The 26,748-nt window shown below is 42.6% G+C and overlaps 1 protein-coding gene across 9 annotated transcripts in view; it reads left to right on the top strand.

Moving 5' to 3' along the window:
- Positions 1-26,748, top strand: part of LOC134349452 (uncharacterized) — a 420,820-nt gene that overhangs the window by 225,836 nt on the left and 168,236 nt on the right. For 8 of the 9 annotated variants that reach the window (XR_010018683.1, XM_063053823.1, XM_063053798.1 and 5 more), the window contains one exon: positions 15,511-15,594. The exons of the other annotated variant lie outside the window; for it this stretch is intronic. Coding sequence is in view for 7 of the 8 variants with exons in the window: in XM_063053823.1 (XP_062909893.1) it covers positions 15,511-15,594 (84 nt within the window). In the remaining variant the exon portion in view is untranslated. The remainder of the gene's footprint in view (positions 1-15,510; positions 15,595-26,748) is intronic. 9 annotated transcript variants of the gene reach the window in all.

The raw sequence follows: 26,748 nt of genomic DNA, 5'->3' as shown, positions 1-26,748 counted from the left end.
AATGGCACATCTCAGAGGTGGTTTCTGCACTATTCCTGATAAAATCATAAGAAAGAGGAGCATAAGTAGGCCATCTCACCTGCTGAGCCTGCTCTGTCATTGAATCTGATCAACTCCACCTACTTGCTCTTTTTCCATAGCCCTTAATTCTCCTACAATGCGGAAGTCTATTTATCCATGCCATAAACATATCTAAATAGATTGTCTCTACTGCTTCCATGCGCTGAGAATTCCACTGATTCAATACTGTCTGAGAAAAGCAGTTCCTTCTCATATCTGTCCTAAATGTACTTCCTTGAATTTAAGGCTATGTCCCCTAGTTCTAGTGTCACCTACCAGTGGAAACAACCTTCCTGTCTCTATCTTATGTATTTATAGCTTTTGTAATTTTGTATGCATCTATATGATCTCCTCTCATTCTTCTGCATTCTAATGAGTTTTAATACCAGATGAGTCAATCTCATTGGTGAACCCTGTCCTCTTTGGGTGAACCTCCTCTGTATTACCTCCAAAGCCAATATATCCTTTCTCAAGTGAAGAGAGTACTGCATAAAGTACTACAGCTGCAGTCAGCATCTATGCTCTGTACAGTTGCAGCAAAGCATTTCTGCTCTTAATTTCAATCCTTCCAGCAAAGAAGGCAAACATTCTATTTGCCTTCTTGATAAGCTGCTGCACCTGCAAACCAACCTTTGTGCAATTCATGCACCAGTGCTCCCAAGTTCCTCTGCACAAGAATATGCTGCAGTTTTTCACTATTTAAATAATAATCTGATCTTCTAGTTTTCCTTCCAAAGTGGATGACCTTACATTTACCATCATTGTCTTCCATCTACCAGACCCTTGCCCACTCACCTAACCTATATTTCTCTGCATGTCCTCTGTGCAATTTGCTTTTCCACTTTAATTTAGTGTCATCAGCAAACTTAGATAATCTACATTTACTCCTATCTTCCAAATCATTAATGTATATCATGAGCAGTTGCACGCCCAGCACCAACCCCTGTGGCAACCCACTCATCACTGACTGCCATCCAGAGAAACACCCATTTATCCTAACTCTCTGTATTCTCTTGGTTAGCCAATCCTCTATCTGTGCTGATATATTACCCCCAACGATATTCATCATTATTTTATGGATGTCACACCATCCACCTGTTCCCCTCTATCCACTGTACTTGTTTTATCCTCAAACAACTGCAGTATGTTTGTCAAACAGGATCTGCCCTTCCTGAATCCATGCTCTGTCTGCCTGATGTAACCCAAGTGCCTTGCTATCTATATACTACTAACATTCTCATGCTCTGTCTGCTTGTGATCTCCAATTAGTACAAACGATGCACTAAAGCAGCACTTTTTTTGGCTAAATCGAATTAAAATGCGCTGACTTACAGAATGCAGGCAAACTTCAGGGTTATATATTCGTATAAAATTGCTCATTCAACAGGCTGGCTTTCACCTGAAACCCGATCGCCCATCATGGAAATCAGGACGCGACAGCCTGACGCATGCGCACGGCCAGCCTCAGCAGCAACACCTACCAGAGCAAAAGGGCAGGGCAGCTCTATTTCGAGGGGTGACATTCTGCTAATCACCATCAGCATGTGTAGGATTGGGACAGATCTGACTGCCACCCATCAATAAGAGATAATTAAATCTTATTATAATGACGTACTTTAAGACATCCATAAAGCCCTTTGCTGCAGTCAAAGGACAGTGGTGACTATATCATGTCCATTTAGGACAGCGCCAACCACATCATCAAGAATAATCAGCATCCTTTGGCATTAGTGCTTCGTATCGTCTATCCAGCATTAGGGTAAAAAAAAAGGTCAGTCTAATTATGCCGTGTGGAAAAGGAAGGGGGACATTATGGTCAAGAGATGACACCAAACATCATCGGGAAGCAGCAAGGAGAGGAAGAGAACAAGAATCGGATGAGGCCGGGGCCGCACGACTCCAGGATCAAAGAGTCAGGACAAAAAAAGATGAGAGAAGGAAGGGACAGAGAAGGAGAGGCATGTACTTCTCCAGGATCAGAGACAAACAACAAACAGCAGAAGAGATGAAGAGACGGGGGATGAAAGGGCTGCACATCTCCAGAATGACAAAAACAGGCACACAAGGAGGAGAGAGGAAGAGACAAAGGAGCTGAGAAATGCAGTCTCCAGGATCAGAGACAAAGAACAAACAGCAGAAGAGATGAAGAGATGGGGGATGAAAGGACTGCACGTCTCCAGAATGACAATGAGAGGCACGAGGGTGGCAGATAAACCAGAAATGATACCATCAAAAGTGTCCTTCCTTAAATGAGGAGGAGCTATATTTGCTTTGCTACGCGTCATTCTTCTTTAATAAACTGAGGTTTTATACTTCAGTTTCCAAAGCAAAGCGATACCAATAGCATTCAGGAAAATTTAATGTTCATTCTGGTCACATCAGACTGCACTACCTTTCTCTCAAAGGGTGCCCCAACGGGTCACCCCGTTGTCTAGTTTCTCCTTAAATATAGCTTCAAGCATTTTTCTGAGAAGAAATGTTAAGCTAACTGGTCCATAGTTACCTATCATTTTTAAAATAGTGATGTGATATTTCCTGTCTTCCAATCTGTTGGCATCTGCCCAGGATCCAGAAAACTCTGGTAAAATATTACAGACTCCTCTATTACAACTTATACTATTTTGCACAGTACCTGGGATGCAATAAGTCAGGGGACTTAGTTATTTTTAGGCCTACTAACTTGCTCAGCGCTACCTCTTTAGTGATGACAATTATAACAAGGACCTCATTTGCCAATGCATGCATAACATCTCTCGTTGGAATGTTAGATGTGTTCTCCACTCTGAAAGCTGACTCAAGATATTTGTTCAGTCTCATCTATTTTGACATTATCCACTATTAATTCTGCCTTCTTGTCCTACAAAGGACCTATGTTCACTCTAGCTACCCTTTTCCGCTTTATGTAAATATAAAAGCTTTTACTATCTGTTTTTACATCTTGTGTGAGTTTACTTTCATAATCTATCTTCCCTTTTTGCTTGCTTAGTGTTTTTTTTTGTGTTTTTAAAGAGTTCCTAATCTTCTAGTGTCCCACTACTCCTGGTGACTAAGTATGTATGAGCTTTTAGTTTGATGCCTTCTTTTATTTCCTTAGTTATCAAAGTCCCTTGCTTTCCTTGCAATATACTTTAGTTAAGCACGGTGAAAAATCTCTTTGAAAGTCTTCCACTGTTCCTCAGCTGTCCTACCATATAGCCTGTGTTCCCTGTCTGTGATAGACAGCTCTCCCTCATCCTATTGTAGTCTTCCATACTTGGGCAAAGTACACTGGTTTTAGATTGAACTAGTGCACCCTCCATTTGTATGAGACATTCATCCATACTGTGATCACTCTTTCCAATAGGATTCCCCACCTCAAAATCATTAATTTTTACCTGTCTCATAGCACAGGACCAGATGTAAGATAACGTGTTCCCTTGTAGGTTCAGTAACATGCTGTTTAGGAGAGCTATCTTATGAATTCTTCCTCAAGACTGCCTAGACCAACTGATACACATAATTTAGGTGCAAATTGAAGTGCCCTGTGACATCTGGCAATATTTTTGGTTTATTTTCTCTGCCACTGTAGTGTTATTATTTGGTGACCTATAGACTACTTCCACTAGTGAGTTGTTTTTTTTTTAAGGCATAAACAGTCATGGTAGTTTTAGAATCCAGTATTCTTTGTGTCTTTTGCACTTGGCTTTTTTGTATAGAAAAGCAACATAACTGTTTTTGTGAGAGATGACCACACTAACTTCAGCAACTGCTCTGCCTGCTGACACTCATTCCCTATACTTCCTTCGGCTGTTAACCAGCAGTGAGAATATCCTACTAATCATGTTATGCACAATGTTTTCAATAGTGTGGATGCTGCATGCTGAATCTATCATGCATAGCTTCATTGCCTTCATGTGGTCTGTCAGGAGCTACAGCTGGACACACTTCTTAAATGTGTAATCATCAGGACCCTGGCAGCCTGCCATGAGTAAAGCTTTGAGGAAAAAGTTTGACTTGCTTAAGAAGTAGTAGAAAACTATGTTATTACTAACCAAATTTAAACCTCAACTACTCTTGTCGGAGAAGTGTAAAGAAGAAAGGCTGGTGGTTTTACCTGGTTCTCTCCAAAGCTTCTTGTCCCACTTTTACAATGTGGCCACTCCTACAATGGCCACTCCACAATGGCTCATGATTCACTCTATACACAGATCACAGGAGAGTGAGCAAAAGGCAGAGGATTTCACTTGTTCCTACCACAGCAGCATGCAGCTTAAATGGGTGTCTTTTTTTTAATACAGTGGCTATAGGTGTTCATACTTCAGGATCAGATGTTCTCTAATGATTCAACACAGTACAGGTATAGCTCACACTTCTCTGGATTCAATTCCATTTCCCACTGTTCCATTCAGCTAACCAGGCCATCAGTGTAGAAATGTGTTATTGGTGGAAATCAATTCTTATTAAGGAATAGTTCCTTCTATTTCTTATACCACGGAAATAACATCTTTTCCATTACCCAGATAAAGGATCTCACCACCAAGCTGTCCATTTCCTTCCACAGATGTTGCCTGACCTGCTCATCTCGTCTAGTGCACTGTTTATTGCTCCAAATCCCAGCTTCTGCAGTCTCTTGTGTCTTTTTACCATTAATCCACTGTCTCATTCTTTAATACTAGTTAGACCCTTTGAAGAATAATTGCAATAAAACCTTGGCAGAAATAATATCTATGGTAGTTTGCATCTGACATAGGTTAATTGAGAAATAATAATATTAGTATCTTTATAAATTTGCTAAAGAAATTTGTGCCTCCTGATGCAAAAGTATTTGAGCAGGCCATCTGCACTTGGAAGCATTAAATGTTCATGATTGGTGGTAAGCAATTAAGAAAGTAAAACTAATCTTGTGAAATTGCAACAAAATAATAATGATTTTTTTTAGAAATAATGTCATTTATCTAGTTTTATCTCTTGATTTCTGTTTTTTTTAAAGACATAGTTAGTTGCCAATAAATATGCTGCTAATGTATGGGAAATCTAAATTGTGTGTCTGAAACCACAATGGGTGCATGAGAAATGCTTATTACTACTGCTATCATTTTCTTTCAAGATAAAATCAAAAGCTCTGTTACGTGGAAAGAATGGTGAATATCTGGGAGACTGATTTACAGAAAGTTGAAAGGTATTATTGGCATTTAGACCGATAAGGCACTTAGCATCCATCTGCAAGTGAATTATTTTATTTGTTTTTCCTAGTTTTGAGTTAACTAGCATTGCTTTGGATGGCAGCAGTGCTAATATGTATGTCTGTGAACAGAAGATAAATGAAAAGAAATTGCTGGCGTAAAGTTCTGAGCAGGCCAATGTAGAGTCTTCCACAGACAGGGGCACAGAGAATGGTTGGATAGGTGGTTAGTTTGTGGTTTGGTGCCCTTCTTCCACTGCTTACCAAGGCTTCTGTGTGTTCTTATTGTTTGCTTTCAGGTTTTCAATACCATCTCTAAATGGTCTTCCTCCAGTTTGAGCAATTATCTTAAGAGAGGTTCCTAGGAACCTGTGGGAATGTTGTATTTTTTTTAAGGAGGGTTTCGACCACATCCTCAAATGTAATCTTTCCTCTGACAGCTTGCAATAGAGTATGTTTTAGGAATGTGCTACTGGGCATGTAATCAACTTGATCTATCCATTATAATGGACTGAATGTAGTCAGGATTACAACACTCGGTATATTGGCTGGGAAAAGACGCAGACATTGATTTGTTTATTCTTCCAGTAAATCTGGATGATTTTATAGAGACAGCCTTGGTGATTTCAATTCACTGCCTTGAGCTGATGGCCTTAGAAGCACAAAAGAAGTCTGTGATCAGTGCAGCCTGGTTGATTAAGTTTTGTGCTGTCTGAGGTCTTGATCTTTAAATATCCTTTTCCTCAATCAACAAAAGGCTGTGCCAGTGCATTGAAGGCTATTGTGAATTTCATCATTAAAGAGCTAGTTCCTGAAATATGAAAAGTGGTCCATGTTTTCTTGGGTGTGAAGCAAATCTTTATTGAAGAAGGGCATTGTGGTGCAGTTTGGGCAAGTTGGGGGAAGATCACTGGAAAACAAATTGGTAAATTGGTTTATTACTATCATATGTAACAAGGAACAGTGAAAATTGTATTTTGTATTCCATTCATACAGATCAATTCATTACAATGGTGCGTGATGTTGTACAATAACAGTGCAGATAAGGTGTTACAATTACTGAGAAAAGTGCAGAGCAAGTAGATAATAAGGTGCAAAGTCATAACAAGTTTGGTTTTAAGGTCAAGCATCCACCTTATTGTACTAAGAAATTGTTCAATAGTCTTAAAAGTGGGATAGAAACTTTCCTTAAGCCTGGCTATACAGGCTTTCCGGCTTTTGTTCCTCCCAATGTGAGTGGGAAGAAGAGAGAATGTCCAGGTGGGTGGAGTCTTTGATTATTCTGGCAGCTTTAATGAGACAGCAAAAAGTATAGACAGAGTCGATAGAGGGGCAGGCAGGCTTCCATGATGTGTTAAGCTGCATAATGCTGAAATCTGAAATAAAAATGTCTGTAGAATGGGGAGATGCTTGTGTTCACACTAACGTCAAGCCATCACTGATTGTTCATATGCTGTACACATATAAAACGATGGGCTATGCCCTCGCCATCCTCAAGAGAAAGGTCCTCTCCCTAACAAAAATCAGAAATGCTGGAAGGACTCAGCCAGTCAAGAGGAAAGAGAGGAAGGAGTCATTATATCAAATAAGAGACCCTTTCTCAAAATTGGGGAAGGTCCTGATGAAGGGTCTTGGTTTGAAATGGCAATTGTTTACTTCCTTCCATAGATGATGCCTGACCTGCTGAGTTCCTCCAGCATTGTCTGGCTGTTGCTCTGGATTTCCAGTATCTGCAGAATCTCACATATTCAGCTTCGAACAATACTGTACCCTCCTGCCTTTTAAATCAAAAACTGCAGAGAGTTATGGATAGAATTCAGAACATCATGGAAACCAGCTCCCACTCTGTGGACTCTGACTATGCTTCTTGCTGCCTTGGTGGCATAATCAAACATCCCATCCACCCCAGGCGTTCTCTCTTCTCCCCTCTCCTATGGGAAGAAGATTCAAAAGCTTGGAAGCACATACTACCAGGCTCAGGTTTTTTATCCCACTGTTATAAGAATGGCCCTTTAGTATGATAAAATGGATTCTTGAACCCATAATCTACCTTGTTATTGTCTGCCTGTACTGCACTTTCTCTATAACTGCTACACTTTATTCTACATTCTGTTGTTGTTGTTTCTGTCTGTGCCACATGCCATTGAGGGTGGTGATAACTGGTGCAGTGGGCAGGGTTTCAGATTTCTGGATCATTGGGGATCTGTTCTGGGGAAGGTACGACTTTACACCTGAACCCGAGGAGGATCAATATCCTTGTGGGTAGGTTTGCTGGAGCTATTCAGGAGGGTTTAAACTAATTTGGCAAGGGGATGGGAACTGGAATGATAGTGCTGAAGAAGGCTAGTTGGTTTACAAACAGACCTAGCAAGGAGAGGTTGATGATAGGGTGAAATCACTGTCAACAGTTGTAAAAGGTGGACAAAATCAAAAAAGGTGAATACAGGATTAAAGGTGTTATATTTGAATGCACACAGTATACAGAATAAGTGAAATTAACATGCAGCACAGTTACAGATTGGCATGTTTGACGTGGCTGAAAGAAGATTATAGCTGGGAGCTTTACGTCCAAGGATTCACAGTGTATAGAAAGGACAGGTAGGTAGGCAGAGGGGGTGGGGTAGCTCCGATGGTTTAAAAAAAATGAAATCAAATCATTAGAAAGAGGTGACATAGGATTGGAAGGTGTAGAATCATTAGGGGTAGAGCTAAGGAACTTAGGTGTACAAGAGAATGGGAAGCATTGATCGTGTGGATAGTCAGAGGCTTCTTCCCAGGGCTGAAATGGCTAGCACGAGAGGGCATAGTGTTAAGGTGATTGGAAGTAGGTACAGAAGAGATGTCGGGGTAAGTTTTTTACGCAGAGAGTGGTGAGTGCGTGGAATGGGCTGCTGGCGGTGGTGGTGGAGGTGGAAACAATAGGGTCTTTTCAGAGACTCCTGGATAGGTACATGGAGTTAGAAAAATAGAGGGCTATGGGTAAGCCTAGGTAGTTCTAAGGTAAGGACACGTTCGACACAGCTTTGTGGGCCGAAGAGCCTGTATTGTGCTGTAGGTTTTCTATGTCTCGACGAACTGCAAGGGTAAAATTACCTTGATGGGAGGTGTACACAGAGCCCCAAACAGTAGTAAAGATGTGGTCAACAAATTACAAGGGAAATAAAAAATGCATGTCAAAAGGACAATGTTACGATAGTCATGGGGGATTTCAATATGGAGGTAGATGGGGAAAATCAGATTGGTGCTGAATTCTAAGAGGAGGAATTTCTAGAATGCCTATGAGATGTCTTTCGAGAGCAACTTGTGGTTGAGCTGACTAGGGGATCAGCTATTCTGGATTGGGTGTTGTGCTATGAACCAGAGTTGGCTAGAGATAATTGACGTAGACCTTTACACTAAGGTAAAAGAACCCTGAGAGTCCAGTGATCACAATATGATAGAATTCACCCTGCAATTTCAGGAGGAGAAGCTAAAGTCAGATGCATCAGTATCACAGTAGAGTAAAGGGAATTACAGAGGCATGAGACAGAAGCTGGCCAACATTGATTGGAAAGGAACACGAGCAGAAATGATGGCAGAGCAGCAGTGGCTGGAATTTCTGGGACCAGTTCTGAAGGTGCAGAAATAGTGTTCTTATGGTAGGATGTCACAACCATGGGAGACATGAGAAGCCAAAGCCAAAGAGAGGGCATATAATGGAGCAAATATTAGTGGGAAGTTCGAGGATGGGGAAGCTTTTAAACACCAACAGAAGGCAACTAAAAAGTCATTAAGAAGGTAAAGATGGAATACAAAGCCTGCTAATATTATTAAAGAGGATACTAAAAGTTTCTTCAGATACATAAAGTGTAAAAGAGAAGCAAGAATGGATATCAGACAGCTGGAAAATGATGGAGGAGTGGTAGTACTGGGGGACACAGAAATGACAAATGAACTAACTAAGTATTTTGCATCATTCTTCACTGTGGAAGACACTAGCAGTATGCTAGAAGTTCGAGAGAGTCAAAGGGCAGAATTGTGTGAAGTTGCCATTACTAGGGAGAAGGTTCTTGGGAAACTGAAATGTCTGAGGGCAGATGAGCCACCTGGGCTAGGTGGTCTACACCTCAGGGTTCTGAGAGCAGTGGCTGAAGAGATTGTGGAGGCATCTATCCGTGCTTGTATCTTTCCTGTAATACCATGGGCTCTTAACTTCCAGCAGCCTCGTGTGGTACCTTGTCAAAGACCTTCTGAAAATCTAAATACACAACATCCACTAATTCTCCATTATCTATCCTGCTTGTTATTTCCTCTAATTATTCCAGCTGATTTGTCAGGCAAGATTTTCCCTTAAGGAAACCATTATATTTTTCCCCTTCCTTTCTCTCTTTTTTTTCTCCTTCTGTCCCTCTCACTATATCTTCCTCTGGTTCTCCCCTCCCCCTTTCTTTCCCCCAAGGCCTCCTGTCCCATGATCCTCTCTCTTCTCCAGCCTTGTATCTCTTTCGCCAATCAACTTTCCAGTTCTTAGCTCCATCCCTCCCCCTCCTGTTTTCTCCTATCATTTCAGATCTCCCCCTCCCCCGCCCACTTTCAAATCTCTTTTTCTTTCTCTTCTTTCAGTTAGTCCTGACGAAGGATCTCGGCCTGAAACGTCGACTGTACCTCTTCCTATAGATGCTGCCAGGCCTGCTGCATTCCACTAGCATTTTGTGTGTTTTGCTTTCAAGAATCAATTGATTCTGGCATGGTTCCGGAGAACTGGAAAATTGCAAATGTCACCCCACTCTTCAAGAAGGAAGAGAGGCAGAAGAAAGGAAATTATAGGCCAGTTAGTTTGACCTCAGTGGTGGGAAGATGTTGGAGTCGATTGTTAAGTTTGTGCTTTCAGGGTACTTGGAGGCACATGATAAAAAAGGCTGTAATCAGCATGGTTTCCTGATGGAAAAATCAGTTGAAATTCTTTGAAGAAACAACAAGCAGGATAGATAAAGGAGAATAGGTAGACGTTGTGTACTTGGGTTTTCAGAAGGTCTTTGCCAAGGTGGCACACATGAGGCTGCTGGAACGAGTTAGAGCCTGTGGTATTACAGGAAAGATACAAGCATGGACAGAGCGTTGGCTGATTAGCTGGAGGGAAAGAGTGAGAATAAAGGGTGCCTTTTCTGGTTGGCTGCCGGTGACTAGTAGTATTCTACAGGGATATATGTTGGGACTGCTTCTTTTTACATTATATGTCAAAGATTTCGATGAAGGAATTGATGACTTTATGGCCAAGTTTGCAGATGATATGAATAACAGTGGAGTGGCAGGTAGTGCTGAGGAAGCAGAGAGGCGATAGAAGGACTTGGACAGATTAGGTAATGGGCAAAGAAGTGGCAGATGTAATATTGTCAGGAAGTGTATGGTCATGCACTTTGGTAGAAGAAATAAAAGCATAGACTATTTTCTAAAAGGAGAAAAAATTCAAAACTATACAAAGGGAGTTGGGATTCCTCATGTAGGATTCCCTAAAGGTTAATTTGCACGTTGAATCAGTGGTGAAGAAGGCAAATGCAATATTAGGATTCATTTTGAGAGGATTAGAATATATAGGTCGACCTTCACTAATCCGACTACCTGTAATCCGGTTCCTTCGATAATCCGCACTGATTTCAAATTTTCCGCGCAACTAATTTCAAATTTTCTGGGCCATTGTACCAATCTGCTGCGTGTTGTTTTGGTTGCACTAGATCTGTTTACGTGTTGGCGCGCTTTTGTAAGCACAGATAGGCGATTCCTGCTTGTTTTTCTGCATTTATTAATACATTTGCGTGGGGCACAGCCGCCCGGCCCCGTCCAACTCACCCGCCAGCGGCTGGGTAGCTGGTGCGCGCTGGGTCGGTCTGCCTTCTCGCCCACCTGCGGCAGTCGTGCACTGCCCTCCGGCGTCACCCGGCCGGCACTCCGTTCTCTCCTGCCTGCGGCCTCAGATCAGAAGTGGTGACCCGCTGAATTTAAGCATATTACTAAGCGGAGGAAAAGAAACTAACGAGGATTACCTCAGTAACTGTGAGTGCAATGTAGTCTTTGGGGTAACTGCAAGTCTGTGTCTTTGCTATTGCTTAGCTCATGCTTGAGTGCTGGTAGTGGGTGCACTTTAGTTTTTGCAGGTGGGGAGAGGGGATTGTTGCTCGCTGCCACTTACGCGCGGGAGGGAAGGCAGCGGGGGGGGGAACTTAGGGGTTCTAACATTTAACTATCGTTCATTCTTTGGGACACTCCTCTGTTTTTGTAGATGGTTGCAAAGAAAAAGCATTTCAGGATGTATATTGAATACTTTTCTCTGACATTAAATGAACCTTTGAATCCTTTGATATTTTAAAGGTATGATGAAGTGCTTAGCTATTGCTTAATGTGATCCTTCTGTAGTTTGGCATTTTCACTAATCCGGCACTCCTCAGGTCCCAATGGTGCTGGATTATAGAAGGTCGAGCTGTACTGTAAAAGCAAGGATATAATGTTGAGGCTTTAAAAAGTGTTGGTGAGGCCTCACTTGGAGTATTGTGAGCAGTTTTATTCCCCTTATCTTAGAAAGGATTTGCTGGCATTGGAGAGAGTTCAAACACATTTGATGGCTTTCGGCCTCTATTCACTGGAATTCAGAAAAGTGATGGATGAACTCAATGAAACCTATTGAATGTTGAAAAGCCTAGACAGAGTGGATGTGGTGAGGATGTTTGCTATGGTGGAGGAATCTAAGAACAGAGGACTCAACCTCAGAATAGAGGGACGTCCTTTTAGAAAGGAGATGAGGAGGAATTACTTTTGCCAAAGAGTGGTGAATCTGCTGAATTCATTACCATAGGCAGCTGTGGAGGGCAAGTCATTGGGTATATTTAAAGCAGAGGGTGAAAAATTCTTGATTAGTCAGGGCATGAAGGGATGTGGGGAGAAAGTAGGAGCTTGGGGCTGAGAGGGAAATGGATCAGCTATGATGAAATGGTGGAATAGACTCAATGGGCTAAATGGTCTATTTCTGCTCCTTTATCTTATGGTCTTCAAACACCTAATGAAATATAGCCACTGTTGTGCCTTCTTTGTGATTGCATCAATATGTTAGGCCTAGGTTAGATCTTCAGAGACGTTGACACCAAAGAACTTGAAACTGCTCACCCTTTCCTTTGACTCCTCAGTGAGGACTGGTGTGTGTTCCCTGGACGACTTCTTCCTAAAGTCCACAATCAATTCCTTGGTCTTACTAACAGTGAGTGTAAGGTAGTTATTGCGATACCACTTGACCAACTGACCTCTCTTGCTCCTGTACGTCTTCTCATCACCATCTGAAATTCAGCCAACAATAGTTGTGTTGTCGGCAAAGTCAAAGATGGCATTTGGCTGTGTCTAGCCACAAGGTCGTAGGTGGAAAGAATGTAGAGCAGTGGGCTAAGCACATATCCTTGAGGTGCACCAGTGTTGATTGTCAGCGAGGAGATATTATTTCTGGTAATGATATTAATTATTATTAAGCTTAAATCAAATGGAAGTGAATTTAAGAGGACAGGAAAACTTGAGGAAGATGTTCTGCAGTTTGGTCTTATTAGTGGAGTCAAAGGCTTTTTTATGAGTGTGATGATGGGGTTGTTTAAAGTGGATTGGGTAAATAAATTAAGAGATAGGTCAGTGGATGAGCAGTGGGAGATATTCAAACAGTTGCACCAATAACACCCATCAGAAATATGCCCAAATTAGAAAGCGAGGACCCAAAAAACTACCTTAAGCCCCCTGACCACTCTATTTTTATACCCTCTCCACTGATATGAAATGCTGTGGTAAGTGAAGCAATACACAACACCAGCTCAAACCACCAAACCAGAACCAGTCATCAATTGTCACTACTCTTCACGGGTCCCACTCCTGTGTTCACCTAACTTTCCTGTTCCCTCAACTGTATTCCTACAGTGCAAATCAAAGCTCCTGCATCAGCTGTGTTACGTTCAAGGCCATGGTGTTGACAAGCATAAAGATTAACCCTGCACAATACGCTCCATGAGAAAGAGGCTTGTGGATAATGTTAAATTGAAAGTAGACATACAAGATAGTGTTACACATCAGCAGCAATAGATATGAAATTGAGTTGGGTTTTTATAAATAAACGATGAAATTTATTAACCTCTACTCAAAAACATAGAACAGTAAACAAACGACTAACTTAAACGGAGGTTAACAGTGTTATATATCTTCAGTTATCAAACAGTAGAACTTGAAGACAATTCTTAACAGATCTTACTCAAACACAGTCTTAAGATGGTGGTTCAAAGAGTCCAAGTGATTTATGAAATAAATGAGAGGAGACACTTCCCGAACCAGCAATAAAGAAAAGACGAAACTGCTGACACAGATCCCAGCTGAGAAATCCCTTGTCCGAAGAAATCACGAAGAATAAAATTTCTCACAGTAACTGACCTTTCGCAGGAGGTGGTCAACACACAACACCTGAGATCATGCAGGGGTTAACCAAAAGTGTGTGCCACAATACCCATATGGACCATACCAAATGTCAGTCACATTCAAGGCACACAGCACGCCGGTGATTTCTTGGGTTCGTACGAAGCTGGCAAATTCTTCACTTTCGCTCTCTCTCTTTCCTTGATTATGTAACCACCCACTGTGACTCCCCAACAAAACAACTACTCAACCAATTGCGGTCTCCCCTTTTATACCGATTGGAACATGCCATCATGTGACATCATATCATCCCACTATCACGACCATTACATCATACTAATATCACGAGACACTTACATCATGCCAATATCACAAGACAATTACATCATGTTCACGAGCTACTCAGGTAACAATAGAGACAGGTAACAATAGTAGGGGCTGATAATTTGGGCACCATGGTACCACAGCAGTTAGTGCAACGCTATTACGGCACAGAGTGTTCCAAGTTTGGTGTTCAATTCCAGTGTATGTTCTCTCTGTGGAATGCATGGGTGCTTTTCTGGATTATCCAGTTTCCATCAACAGGCCAAAGACGTACAGGGTAGGTTAATTGGTCATTGTAAATTGTCCTGTGATTAGGTTAGAGTTAATTAAATTTGTCAGGGGTTGCTGGGGTGATGTTGCGGGAAGGAACTACTCCATGCTGTATCACTGATTAAATAAATGACAGATCGGAGCGGTTGGGAGCCAGCAATGAAATACTAAATAGCTCATAATGGAGAAGACTGAATTTGAGCAAAGACTTGCACATAACATTACAATAAACGATAAGAATTTTGATGCGTATGGGAAAAAGAAGTGGATTTTGCTCTTCCAGTGTGACTGGATACTAGGATTGATTGCAATAGATCCCCTATAAGTAGTCAATTTAATTAAATTGCAAAAAGCTAATTATAACTAATTATAATTTCAATTGCATCATTTAAAAATAATTGAATATGAATATTTTTGAGTGATCCAGTGGAAAAACTTGCCTTTTTAATGACTTCTAATGTTATTATAAATCTTCTGTGTTGCAATCCATCCAAGAATTTGAGCCATTTGTCAATTTGTGACGACCTGCTATTGTAAACTATTGACTTCCTGCATTCCTCCAACCTTGGCCTCTTGTACAGGGGCCATTTCCTTTGCACCACCATTTTTAATCGTAGCTCATCAAACAATAATTACATTTAGTTTTTTTTTTCATTTTTCCAGTTTTTAGGTAGGGTCTTTAATCTAAAACATTTAACTTTTTCTCTGCCAATGGATTTTGCTTGATCTGCTAAGCTGCCAAACATTTTGGTTTAGTTTAGCTGAACTAACCTTACTGTTTTTGTTATTGCTAAGAAGTGGAGTAAGGTGACTGATATCTGTGTAAAGAGCAAACTGCCCAAGAGATACAAAATACCGTAATTTCACCAGTGAGGTGGGAAAGACCATGTTACCAGAAGACTTGCTGTAATTATGCAAATAAACTTTAAAGTACCAGTAGAAAAAATACTCAATACTGACTCAACAGTGCAGGTTTTAAACTTAGTAATCCTGTACTTGGAAAGAAGATTGCACTGCCTCTCAGTTACAGATCTTCCCCAAATCAAAGATAGCAGTTGTTTATAATTCAAAATACCTGCTAAAAGGGTTTGGGAAGCAGATTTTTTTTGCAAGAGTTGGGTAATTACATAGCTTACATTACTGAGACCAGTCTTTTCATAAATCTTAGATTTTATTTTGTTACTGCTATGGTAGAATTCAAACTCTGGTCTCTGGGATTCTGACAGCTCATCCCTCAGAATGATGGAAAATATACTCACATCTAATTCTGTCTTTGCTTTTTAAACCAGGATTGGGAGGAAAGGCGAAAGAAAAACATAGAAAATTTCAATGAAGAAATGGAGAGAATAGCAGAATATGAAAAGAATCAGCGGGTAGGAATCTGTAGGCCTTTTATGATGTTGTTGTTTTACATCTTTCTTTTTCATAGCAAGCACCATAATGGGAAGACCCAGTTAAATTCAGAATGTAGATCCTATTCATATGTATATTTGTCAGCAACTGCTGGCAGCTTATTCAACAGTGGAAACCAAAGGTACTATGCTGTATGGGATCTCTTCTCAAGAAGGGTTGACATGTACAAAAGGGACGAGTTACACCTGAACCCAAGGGTCAGAAGGTGTTGAATCATTGTGGACAGAGTTAAGGAACTGCAAGGGTAAAAAGATGCTGATGGGAGTTATATACAGACCCCTAAACAGTAATAAGGATATGGTCTACAAATTACAACAGGAGATAGAAAATGCATGCCAAAGGAGCAAAGTAACAATAGGGGATTTTGATATGCAGGTAGATTAGGAAAATCATGTTGGTGCTGGATTCTGGGGGAATTTCTAGAATGCCTTTGAGGAATGTTCCCTCTAATTTGTATTGACTAGTGTGTGCAAAAATTTTGCGCTGCGCATTTTTTTTGCCCGGTGACAACATGTACGCACTGAATTTTTAAGTAAACCTGAAGCTATTCTAAGGATAATAAACTACCAAGCCCAGGTTGTTGTTCATCGTTTTAAAGAAATAAAATAATAGTCAATAAGAACTTTGACCTACTCTGGGTTTAATCGTTTTTGCTCTCGTTTATCTGCACTGTCATGAAATATATGTAGCAGGTTACGAAGGATTTTCTTGCCAGAGCTTTTGCACATTTGTGATTTGCTTGCTAAATTATGCTGTAAAAAGTCAAGCTTCCAATTATCATTCCACTTCTTCCCATTTGCAAATCCTCCAACAATTTTTGCATTGCGACAATACACACAGATAACTCCAGTTTCTGTATTGTACATAAATATTTCTCATACCTACACATTCCTGGCCTCATGAGCTTTCAGTGTAGCAGTTTCTACTGTTTCATTAAGCTATTCTGCATTAAATGAACTAGCAGTTCTGCGTTTCACGCCATTTGCTTCTTTGGAATTCGACATAGAGAATCAATAATTTTTTCAATAAAGATAGTACAAATAAGCCAGTTCTAAAATCTGCAGACAAATTATCACAAACTGCACTTTGTCAACACTGTCTGCATCAGAAATCGGAAAAGGAAATGTGATTGTGTACCATCGTGAAATATACTTAACATGCTAATGAGGTAGAGGATGACAGCCTTTTTGCACCATTTAAATTCCTTTGTGCACTAGTAGCAAAAGTTGTGTGCACACGCACACCTTAGAGGGAACATTCCCTGTGTGATGGCTTTTAAGAGCAGCTCATGGTTGAGTCCACTAGGGGATCAGCTACAAACAAGAAACCTATAGATTAGTGGTCACCAACTGGTCGATCTTTGAGACTTTCCCAGTAGATCCAGAAAAAAATGAAAAATAAATACACAAATACTGTTGTAATGTGAGCATTATAAAAATAAGTAATACTAATTAGGATGATGGTGATATAGCAATACTTCCACTACTGAAAACTGTTTGTAAAGAGAGATTGCTTCCGGATTGCGGGTTTTAGTTCCATTCTTTCTGCTCAGTGCGCATGTGTATAGCTCCCCCGCCATGCACCGCAGTAGAAAAGACCGGAAGTAAAACCCTGCAACCCAGAAATACTATCATAATTAGTATTACTTATTTTTATAATGCTCACATTACAACAGTATTTGTGTATTTATTTTTCATTTTTTTCTGGATCTACTGGGAAAGTCTCAAAGATACGGGACTGCCCATGTCCCGTATTTCCCCCGCTAAGGTAGAGCATTCCGATGAAACAGTTTGTAAGCTGAAATGGCGTAAAACGAAGAAGCAATTACCATTAATTTATATGGGAAAAATTTTTGAGCGATCTGGCTCAATGGCTACTTTATCACAGATGGTACAAGGAACCTGACAGACCTTGTAAAACTTTATGTCATTTTCATTTAACTATTTTACCCTTGATATGTTTGAGTTTTTCAATGCCAGCCTTGAAGGTCATCCAGTACCTTTCTTAATTCCATGATCAAGGTTTAACAGGCAGAGCTTCACGGCAGTTTCTCTGAGTTGTGTGGCAACCAATCAACAGAGAGGGATTCATTCGAAAGGGCGAATAAAAGTAACGCAGGTGCAAGTGGAGTGGCCATTCTTTTGAGTGTGCTGGTACTTCGGGTGGCTTTGGCTCATCAAGCTTGGGTGAGGCAACTTTCTCTTTCGGTCTTCACTCCTGCCCGCTGTACCCGTTCCTCAGCCACATGTTCACCTGCCAAATCATCCTATTCTTGCCCTCACTGGCACATATCAAAGGCACCAATCCAGAGGTTACTACCCTGCAGCTTCTGAGAGAATGAATTAAGGAAACGGATCTGCAGCTTGATGACCTTCGACTCATGAGGAGGTGATAGACAGGAGCTACAGGGAGGTAGTTACCCCTAGGTTGCAGGAGACAGGTAACTGGGTGACTGTCAGGAGAAGGAGGGGAAATGCACAGAGTACCCTTGTGGCTGGTCCCCTCGATGATAGGAATATAACCTTAGATACTGTTGTAAGGTCGACCTACCGAGGGGGAGCCACAGTAACCATATCCCTGGCACTTAGTGCAGTGACTCAGCAGAGCAGAGAGGTGAAGCAGACTGCAGTGTAGAGAGGATATTCCTTAGTCAGAGGAATAGAGACAAGATTCTGAGAACACAATAGAGACACCAGGAAGGTACGTTGCCTCCCTGGTACCAGAGTCAGGGATATCTCGGATCGAGTCTGAGGCATTCTTAAGGACAAGGGTGAGCAGCCAGAGGTCTTGGAGCATATTGGCACCAATGACGTAGATAGGCAAGGAGAGGAGGTCCTGAAGAAAGCTGAGAAACAGGACCTCCAGGGTAATAATCTCTGGATTGCTGCCTGTGTCACGTGCCAGTGAGGGTAAGAATAGGATGTTTGACAGGTGAATGCGTGGCTGAGGAACTGGTGCAGGGGACAGGGGTTCAGATTTATGGATTATTGGGATCTCTTCTGGGGAGGTAGGGCCTGTACAAAAGGAACAGGTTACATCTGAACCTGAGGGGGATCAATATCCTCGTGGGTAGATTTGCTAGGGTTGTTCAGAAGGTTTTAAACTAATTTGGCAGTGGGGTGGGAAGCACAGTGATAGTGCTGAGGATGGGGTAGTTGGTTTACAAACAAAGGCAATCTATAATGAGACTCCTAACAAGGAGAGACTGATGACTTACAGTCAACAGGATGAGTTGCAATGTAAAAGGCAAACAAAATTGAAAAGGGCGAATACAGGACTGGTGTTATATTTGAATGTGTGCAGTATACGGAATAAGGTAGATGAACTTGTAGCACAGTTACAGATTGGCATGTATGATGCTGTGGGCATCACTGAATCATGGCTGAAAGAAGATTATGGCTGAGAGCTTAATGTCCAAGGACACACACTGTATTGAAAGGACAAGCAGACAGACCAAGGGGTCATGTGGGTCTGTTGGTAAAAAATGAAATCAAATCATTAGAAAGAGGTGATATAGGGTCGGAAGATGTTGAATGATTGTGAACAGAGCCAAGCGTAAAAACACCCTGATGGGAATTGTATACAGATACCCAAACAGTAGTAAGGATGTGGCCTACAAATTACAGTGGGAGACAGAAAATGCATGCCAAATAGGCAGTGTTACAATAGTCATGGGGGACTTCAATATATAGATAGATTGGGAAAATCAGAGTGGTGCTGGATCTCAAGGGGGAGGGGGGGGTGTCACGTGATCGGCAACAATGAGTATATCGAGTCAAGATTTATAAACAAACAAGCATTTATTAAACCCTGATAAACAATGAAAAAAAAACGAAAATCCTAACCGGAAGTAAACAGCTATGTAGCCATTCAGTAAACCACTACTCAGTACTAGTTCTTAAAGTGATAAATGCGAAACCAGTTCTTAAAGCGATAAATTCAAACACAGTTTCCCGAATGGTAAATTTTAAAGTCCAAGAGATTTATACAGTCAATTAGGAGAGACTTTCATGAAGTAACAAATTCCTCGAAGACACGACGTCACTGCTTCTCCCAGTCGGATCCTGCCTTGTCCACAGGATTCACGACGACGGAAATAAAACGTTTTTTGAAGGCACTGACCTTCCTCCTCCGTAGAATAGATCCTGCACAGCCTTTTCTGCTGCCTTTTTAGCAGAGGCTATCCCATGCAGATCACTTTCTGGAACGAATTCAATAATGGTCGATCCTTTCCAAACCCATCGAACGTCTCCTTCAGGGTCCCGTCTTCACTCTCCAATGTTACTGAAAAGATACATTAACAAACTGGGCAGCGATTGGTCAAACTGCCGGCCCAGACTTCTGTACCTTACAATAGAACATAAAACTCCGTTTAAAATCAAAACTGTGTCATAATGCAAATAAGCAGCGGAGCGGAGTATCTCATTGACGTTCTAACTGGAAAACTAACTGCATCACCAGGGGTCTTCCCTTTTATTTCCATGGTGAACATGTCATCACGTGACCTCACATCGGCGGGAAAATTACATCAGGTGTCCTCCAAAAGGCCATTACATCATTCTCACAAGAAAGTCACAAGATCTCCATGAGGAATGTAACACTAGAATGCCTACGAGATGGCTTTTTAGAGCAGCTCGTGGTTGAGCCCACTAGGGGATCAGCTATTCTGGATTGGGTCTTGTGCAGTCAAACAGAAATGGTTAGAGAGCTCAAGGTAAAAGAACCCTTAGGGGAGAGTGATCATAACATGATCGAATTCACCCTGATATTTGAGAAGGAGTAGATAGTCAAATGTATCAGTATTACAGTGGGGTAAAGGAAATTCCAGAGGCATGAGAGAAGAGTTGGCCAAGATTGATTGGAAAAGAACATTGGCAGGGATCTGAAATTTCTGGAAGCAATTTGGAAGGCACAGGATATATACATCCAAAAAGGAAGAAGTATTCTAAAGGCAAGATGACACAACTGTGGCTAACAAGAGAAGTCAAAGCCAACATAAAATCCACATAACAGAGAAAAAATTGTGGGAAGTTAGAGAATTGAGAAGCTTTTAAAAATCAACAGAAGGCAACTAAAAAAGTCATTAAGAAGGTAAAGATGGAATACCAAAGTAAGCTAGCCAATAATGTTAAAGAGGATGCCAAAAGTTTCTTCCATACATGAAGTGTAAAAGAGAGGCAAGAATGGATATCAGACCACTGGAAACTGATGCTGGAGAGGTAGTAATGGGGACAAGGAAATGGTGGATGAACTAAATAAGTATTTTGCATTAGTCTTCACTGTGGAAGACAAAGTATAGTGAAAGTTCCAGGTATTAGGGGGCATGAAATGTGTGAAGTTTCTTGGGAAACTGAAAGGCCTGAAGGTAGGTAAATCATCTGGACCAGATGGTGTACACCCCAAAGTTCTGAAAGAAGTGGCTGAAGAGATTGTGGTGGCATTAGTAATGATCTTTCAAGAATCACTAGATTCTAGAATGGTCTGGGAAGACTGCAAAATTGCAAGTGTCAGTCCAGTCTTCAAGAAGGAGAGAGGCAGAAGAAAGGAAATAATAGGCCAGCTAGTCTGATATCAGTGATTGGGAAGATGTTGGAGTTAATTATTAAGGATGAGGTCTCAGGGTACTTGGAGGCACATGATAAAATAGCCCATTGTCAGCATGGTTCCTTGAAGGGAAAATCAGGCCTGACAAATCTGTTGGAATTCTTTGAAGGAATAACAAGCAGGCTAGACAATGGAGAGTCAGTTGATGTTGTGTACTTGGATGTTCAGAAGGCCTTTGACAAGGTGCCACACATAAGGCTGCTTAACAAGCTATGAATCCATGGTATTACAGGAAAGATTCTAGCGTGAAATAAGCAGTGGCTGATTGGCAGGAGGCAAAGTGTGGGAGTAAAGGGAGCCTTTTCTGACTGACTGCCTGTGACTAGTGGTGTTCCACAGGGGTCTTTGTTGGGACTGATTATATTGTTATATGTCAGTGATTTGGATGATGGAATTGTTGGCTTTGTTTAAAAATTTGCAGGCGATATGAAGGTAGGTAGAAGGGCAGCTAGTTTATTTATTTGTTTGTTGAGATGCAGTGCGGGACAGACCCTTTCAGCCATGCCACCAGAACTTCTCATTTAATCCAAGCCAAATCAAAGGACAAATTACAATGATCAATTAACCCAGCGGTCCCCAACCACCGCGCCGCAAAGCATGTGCTGCCGGGCCGCGAGGAAACGATATGATTTGGCGATATGAGTCAGCTGCACCTTTCCTCATTCCCTGTCATGGCCACTGTTGAACCTGAACGCACGCGAGGTCATTACCCGCCCCTCATCCATGTCAGCGCGAGAAGATGATCAACTCCTCGAGCTTGCAACTGACGGCGGGCTGAAAAGTATGTTTGACATAACATCTCTGCCGGCATTCTGGATCAAAGTCAAGGCTGAATATCCTGAGATAGCCACGAAAGCACTGAAAACGTTGCTTCCATTTCCAACATATCTCTGCAATGAATGCAACAAAAACTAAATTGCAGAATAGACTGGACATAAGGAACCCATTCGAGTATCGCTGTCTCCCATCACCCGTCAATAGGACCGTCTTTTTGCAGGAAAACAAGCCCAGGGCTCCCACTGATTTGGCGATATTGGTGTCTTGCAACGATTTTATATGTTCATTCAGGGAAAATATGCGCTGTATGTTTAATATCCAAACGTTACTTAAAATGTGATGATGCTATTGACTTATAAGTGACTTATATAACCTGTTACGTACCCCGTAACTGGGTTGCCAAACCAGCAGAAATGGATCACTCAGTTGGAGTCTGGAGTACTAGAACTAAGAAAGTTTTATTAAAGAAACAAGCAACACATTAATCGAAAGGATAATAAATGCAACAGTTCAGCGATGATAAACGCACATGTGCACAGAATTAAGATAACAGCATCAATCAAGCTCTATCGTTGTCTAGGGGTAAATGACCAATTTCAAAATGACTCAAAGTTCAGTCCAGTTAGTAGTTCAGTTCGCAGTAATCGTGGCCATGGCGATGGACGAGGTGGGGGAAGAGAGAGATAGAATAGGAACAACTCATCATTCAGAACACTGCTTCACTCACAGACCAGCAAGATGGCTCACAAGCAGCTTTTGGGCGGGTCCTTGGTGATGTCACCTGAGGTCACCGACTGTGACCCCTCCTCCAGATGCGGTCGATCCTCTGCAGTGAACCCGGCACCCAGGCAAGGGCGGACACACACCGGGTTCCCGCTGATCGTACCTTTCCACCCTTGTCGTTGTCTGGCACTTCTCACCCACTCGTGAGAGGCGCACCGCTTCCAGGGTCTCGTTACCTCGGGTGGCGTGTGTCGCCTTAGCGAACCTGTCCCTTTTTATCCCCCTGCTGGGGTATCGCCTGTCCATCACTTCAAACAGTTCAGGGTTCAAAGGGGGGGAGCCGCTCCAGACAGCTCTCTCTCCCACATCCCTTCATTACACATCTCCAGACGCTGCTCCATTGTTCCTTATCTCTCCTTCCCCTGAGGGCAGGTGGCAGACCAACTGCTGATGCCACTGATGCTAGCCCAGGCCAGCAAACATCTTAATTTTATGTGTATTCTCGTAACACTTCCCCCCTTTAAGGATTTTTACCGGGAGGTAAAAATTACAAACATGACTACATTATCTGATACATACACAATATACATCTTTAACAGTTATTTAGCTAATACAGAGAATTTGAAGCTGTCAACACCTTGACAGAGAGTCATCACATTTTCTGTTCCTTTTACACGTGTTATTAATAATCCCTTAGACCAGGCTCCAACTCAGCAAACTTCATAGTGGCCAAAAACACTGATGAATTGCGACCAATGTAACCTCTCATTTGGTTTTGTCCCGGACCACAACAACAAGGGTCGTCCCATTCCGACTCAATTTTCTCTCGCAAGGGCTTAGTAGGAGGGGGACGGGTATTGACCGCAGAGTTATTGCAAAACTTCCTGCAGTACCCCACCATCTCCAAGAGCCTTCTGAGGGCCCTCTTGTCTGTCGGGGTTGGGAGGTCAGCGATAGCCTGCACTGTAGCTTGCATCACTGCCAGCTGCCCCTGTGTCACCACAATTCCCAGGTAAGTGACCTTCGTGTGGCCGAATTCATTTTTTTCAAGGTTCACTATCAAGCTGGCTTCAGACAGCCGTGTTAAATTGCCAATACACACCTCTGTGTTCATCAGCCCTTTAGTCACTGAATTACTCAAAAAATATGGGTGTTGTTTACTTGGCTGCCCTATTGTAACCACAATCGCCCAACGTCCCAGTTCTTTGCATTTCCTCGGGACAATCAAACACATGGGTGCGAGTCGTTTAATTACTCCTTCGGGGATTAAGGGAGAGACCTTATCAGTAGACCTGGCCAAAACAATAGCCTTCTCCCATCTGACCGATCCCATCCTAATCTTTTCAAAATGGTTTTTTTCTCTTATCAAGGGGCCCCTAGCTTCATTGATTTCCACGCTAACACCGACTAGGTTTGTTAGCATATCAAAAGCCGGTGACCGTCTCAGTTCGCGTCGGTCATGATCAATAACATTTTTCCCCCTGGGCAGCCGGTAAATCTCTTTCATGATTCCACCAACTGTTTCCTCCAGCACCGCAAAATGTCCACCGGGGGGTACCTCGTGGGCCATGTTAAAAACCTCATCCCCATAACTCTTTTGCACCACCCCCCACTCCTCATCTGTGGATACTGTCCTTGATTTCCCTTTCTTCCTTAGCACTTCCTCATCCGCACAATAGCCTACTAGTTCCCTTGTCAAGGCTGTGTCAGAGAGAGCGGTCTCGGCAAAAACCATCAGCCCCTCGTCTCGCTCCTGCGTCTGCACAAATTCTTTCCTGGCTACTGCTACGTCCGTCCCAGCTCCCTCACTACCTCTTATCTCACTACACCCTGTCTCATACAAGGTTGGCAGAAATGTTTCAGCCAAATTCACCATCGCGGGCGGGGCCTCCATGCTGGCAGGCTGACCCGTCAATCTCACGACTGGGAACACGATTCCTCCGACGATGTCATTACCGAGCAAGACTTCCACGTCTTTCATCGGTAATTCGGACCTCACCCCGATCGTGACTAGTCCAGAGACCAGGTTGCTCTGCAAGTGTATCTGGTGCAAAGGGACTGACTCTGTCCCTTTCCCAACACCTTTGACCTCTACCTCCCCAGTCTGGGTCTCTGAGCTAAACTCTAATACACTCTTCAATATCAATGACTGACACGCTCCCGTGTCTCTCCAGATCCGCACTGGAACTGGTTTTAACCTCTCCTTCACCGACACCAATCCGGCCGAGATAAACCTCTCGCGCCCTTCCTGAACTTTTTCAGACCTGTCCTTCCCTAGCGGTTCGCTTAACAGCTCAATACAGCCATTCAAAATTTCCGCTTTTCCTTTCCCCGTCTCCTTCCTTGGGGCAAAGCACCTGGACGCAAAGTGTCCGACTTTCCCACAATTATAACAGACGACCCCAGGAGACTTCCTACCAGACTGCTCCCGGTCTACCTTATCCTTCTCACTAGTCCCCGGCTTACTTTCTGACTTTTCCGGTGGACTCTCCCCGCCGTCCTGACTACCCTTCTGGTAGCCTTTACTCGGGGCAACCTTCATTTTATGCGTCAACGCATACTCATCCGCTAACTTAGCAGTTGCGGCTAACGTGGCTGCCTCTTTCTCATCGAGGTAGGGTCTCATACCCTCAGGGACACAACCTTTAAACTGCTCAATCAGAATCAGCTGCAGCAGTCTGTCATAATCCCCCTCTACCCCTTTCGAGGCGCACCAACGCTCACAATATGTTTGCATCTCGCGAGCAAACTCCAAATACGTGCGGTCCCACCGCTTCCTCGCATTCCGGAACCTCTGCCGGTATGCCTCCGGGACCAACTCATAAATCCTGAGGATGGCCTCCTTCACCACCTCATACTTCTGGGCATCTTCCGCGGATAAAGCGGAGTAAGCTTGTTGGGCCTTCCCTTTCAGTACACTCTGAAGTAAGACAACCCACTTATCCCTCGGCCATTCCTGACTTATAGCCACCTTTTCGAAGTGGAGAAAGTACCGATCCACATCGGTATCGTCAAATGGGGGAACCAGCCTAACCTCCTGGGTCGCCCGGAACCCTCCACCTTGGTTCGGCACGAGCCCCTGCTCGGCCCTTATCTTTAACTTCTCCAGCTCAAATTCCCTTTCCCTCTGTTTCTCCTCTCTCTCCAACTGTCTTTCTCTCTCTTGCCTTTCTACCTCTTTCTCTCTCTCCCGCCTTTCTAACTCTCTCTCTTTCTCCCGCCTTTCTAACTCTCTCTCTCCTGCCTTTCTAACTCTCTCTCTTTCTCCTGCCTTTCTAACTCTCTCTCTTTCTCCTGCCTTTCTAACTCTTTCTCTCTCTCCCGCCTTTCTAACTCTCTCTCTTTCTCCTGCCTTTCTAACTCTCTCTCTTTCTCCTGCCTTTCTAACTGCTTCTCTTCGTGTTCTAACTGCCGTACCCGGAACTCGTGCTCGAGTCTCAGTTTTTCAAGCTGTACCTGTACCGCGTCTCCAGCAGGTTTTTCAATAGACACCTCCCCCAGCTCACCTTGGGGAAACACACCTTTAGATACATAGTGCTCTACAATAGCTCTGTGTATCTCCTCTCTCCTCATTGTCGACTTCACCTTAGCAAGATTCACCCGTTTGGCCACAGCTATCAATTCCGATTTCCTGGCATCCTCTAATGCCTCCAAGGTCGGCGCCTTTATAAATTCCTCAACCTCCATTTCTGCTGTTTGTCTTTTCTTTCTTTCGGGAATTTTAACCCAATCAATTTACTCCGTCCCAAATTTAGCGTTCAAAATCGCGGACGAGAACCCCACTTATGTTACGTACCCCGTAACTGGGTTGCCAAACCAGCAGAAATGGATCACTCAGTTGGAGTCTGGAGTACTAGAACTAAGAAAGTTTTATTAAAGAAACAAGCAACACATTAATCGAAAGGATAATAAATGCAACAGTTCAGCGATGATAAACGCACATGTGCACAGAATTAAGATAACAGCATCAATCAAGCTCTATCGTTGTCTAGGGGTAAATGACCAATTTC

This window comes from Mobula hypostoma, chromosome 1, assembly GCF_963921235.1.
Source record: "Mobula hypostoma chromosome 1, sMobHyp1.1, whole genome shotgun sequence".
In the NCBI taxonomy this organism is placed as follows: Eukaryota; Metazoa; Chordata; class Chondrichthyes; order Myliobatiformes; family Myliobatidae; genus Mobula; species Mobula hypostoma.
Note: the sequence above shows the minus strand (reverse complement) of the source record. Positions and strands in the feature narration are given on the sequence as shown.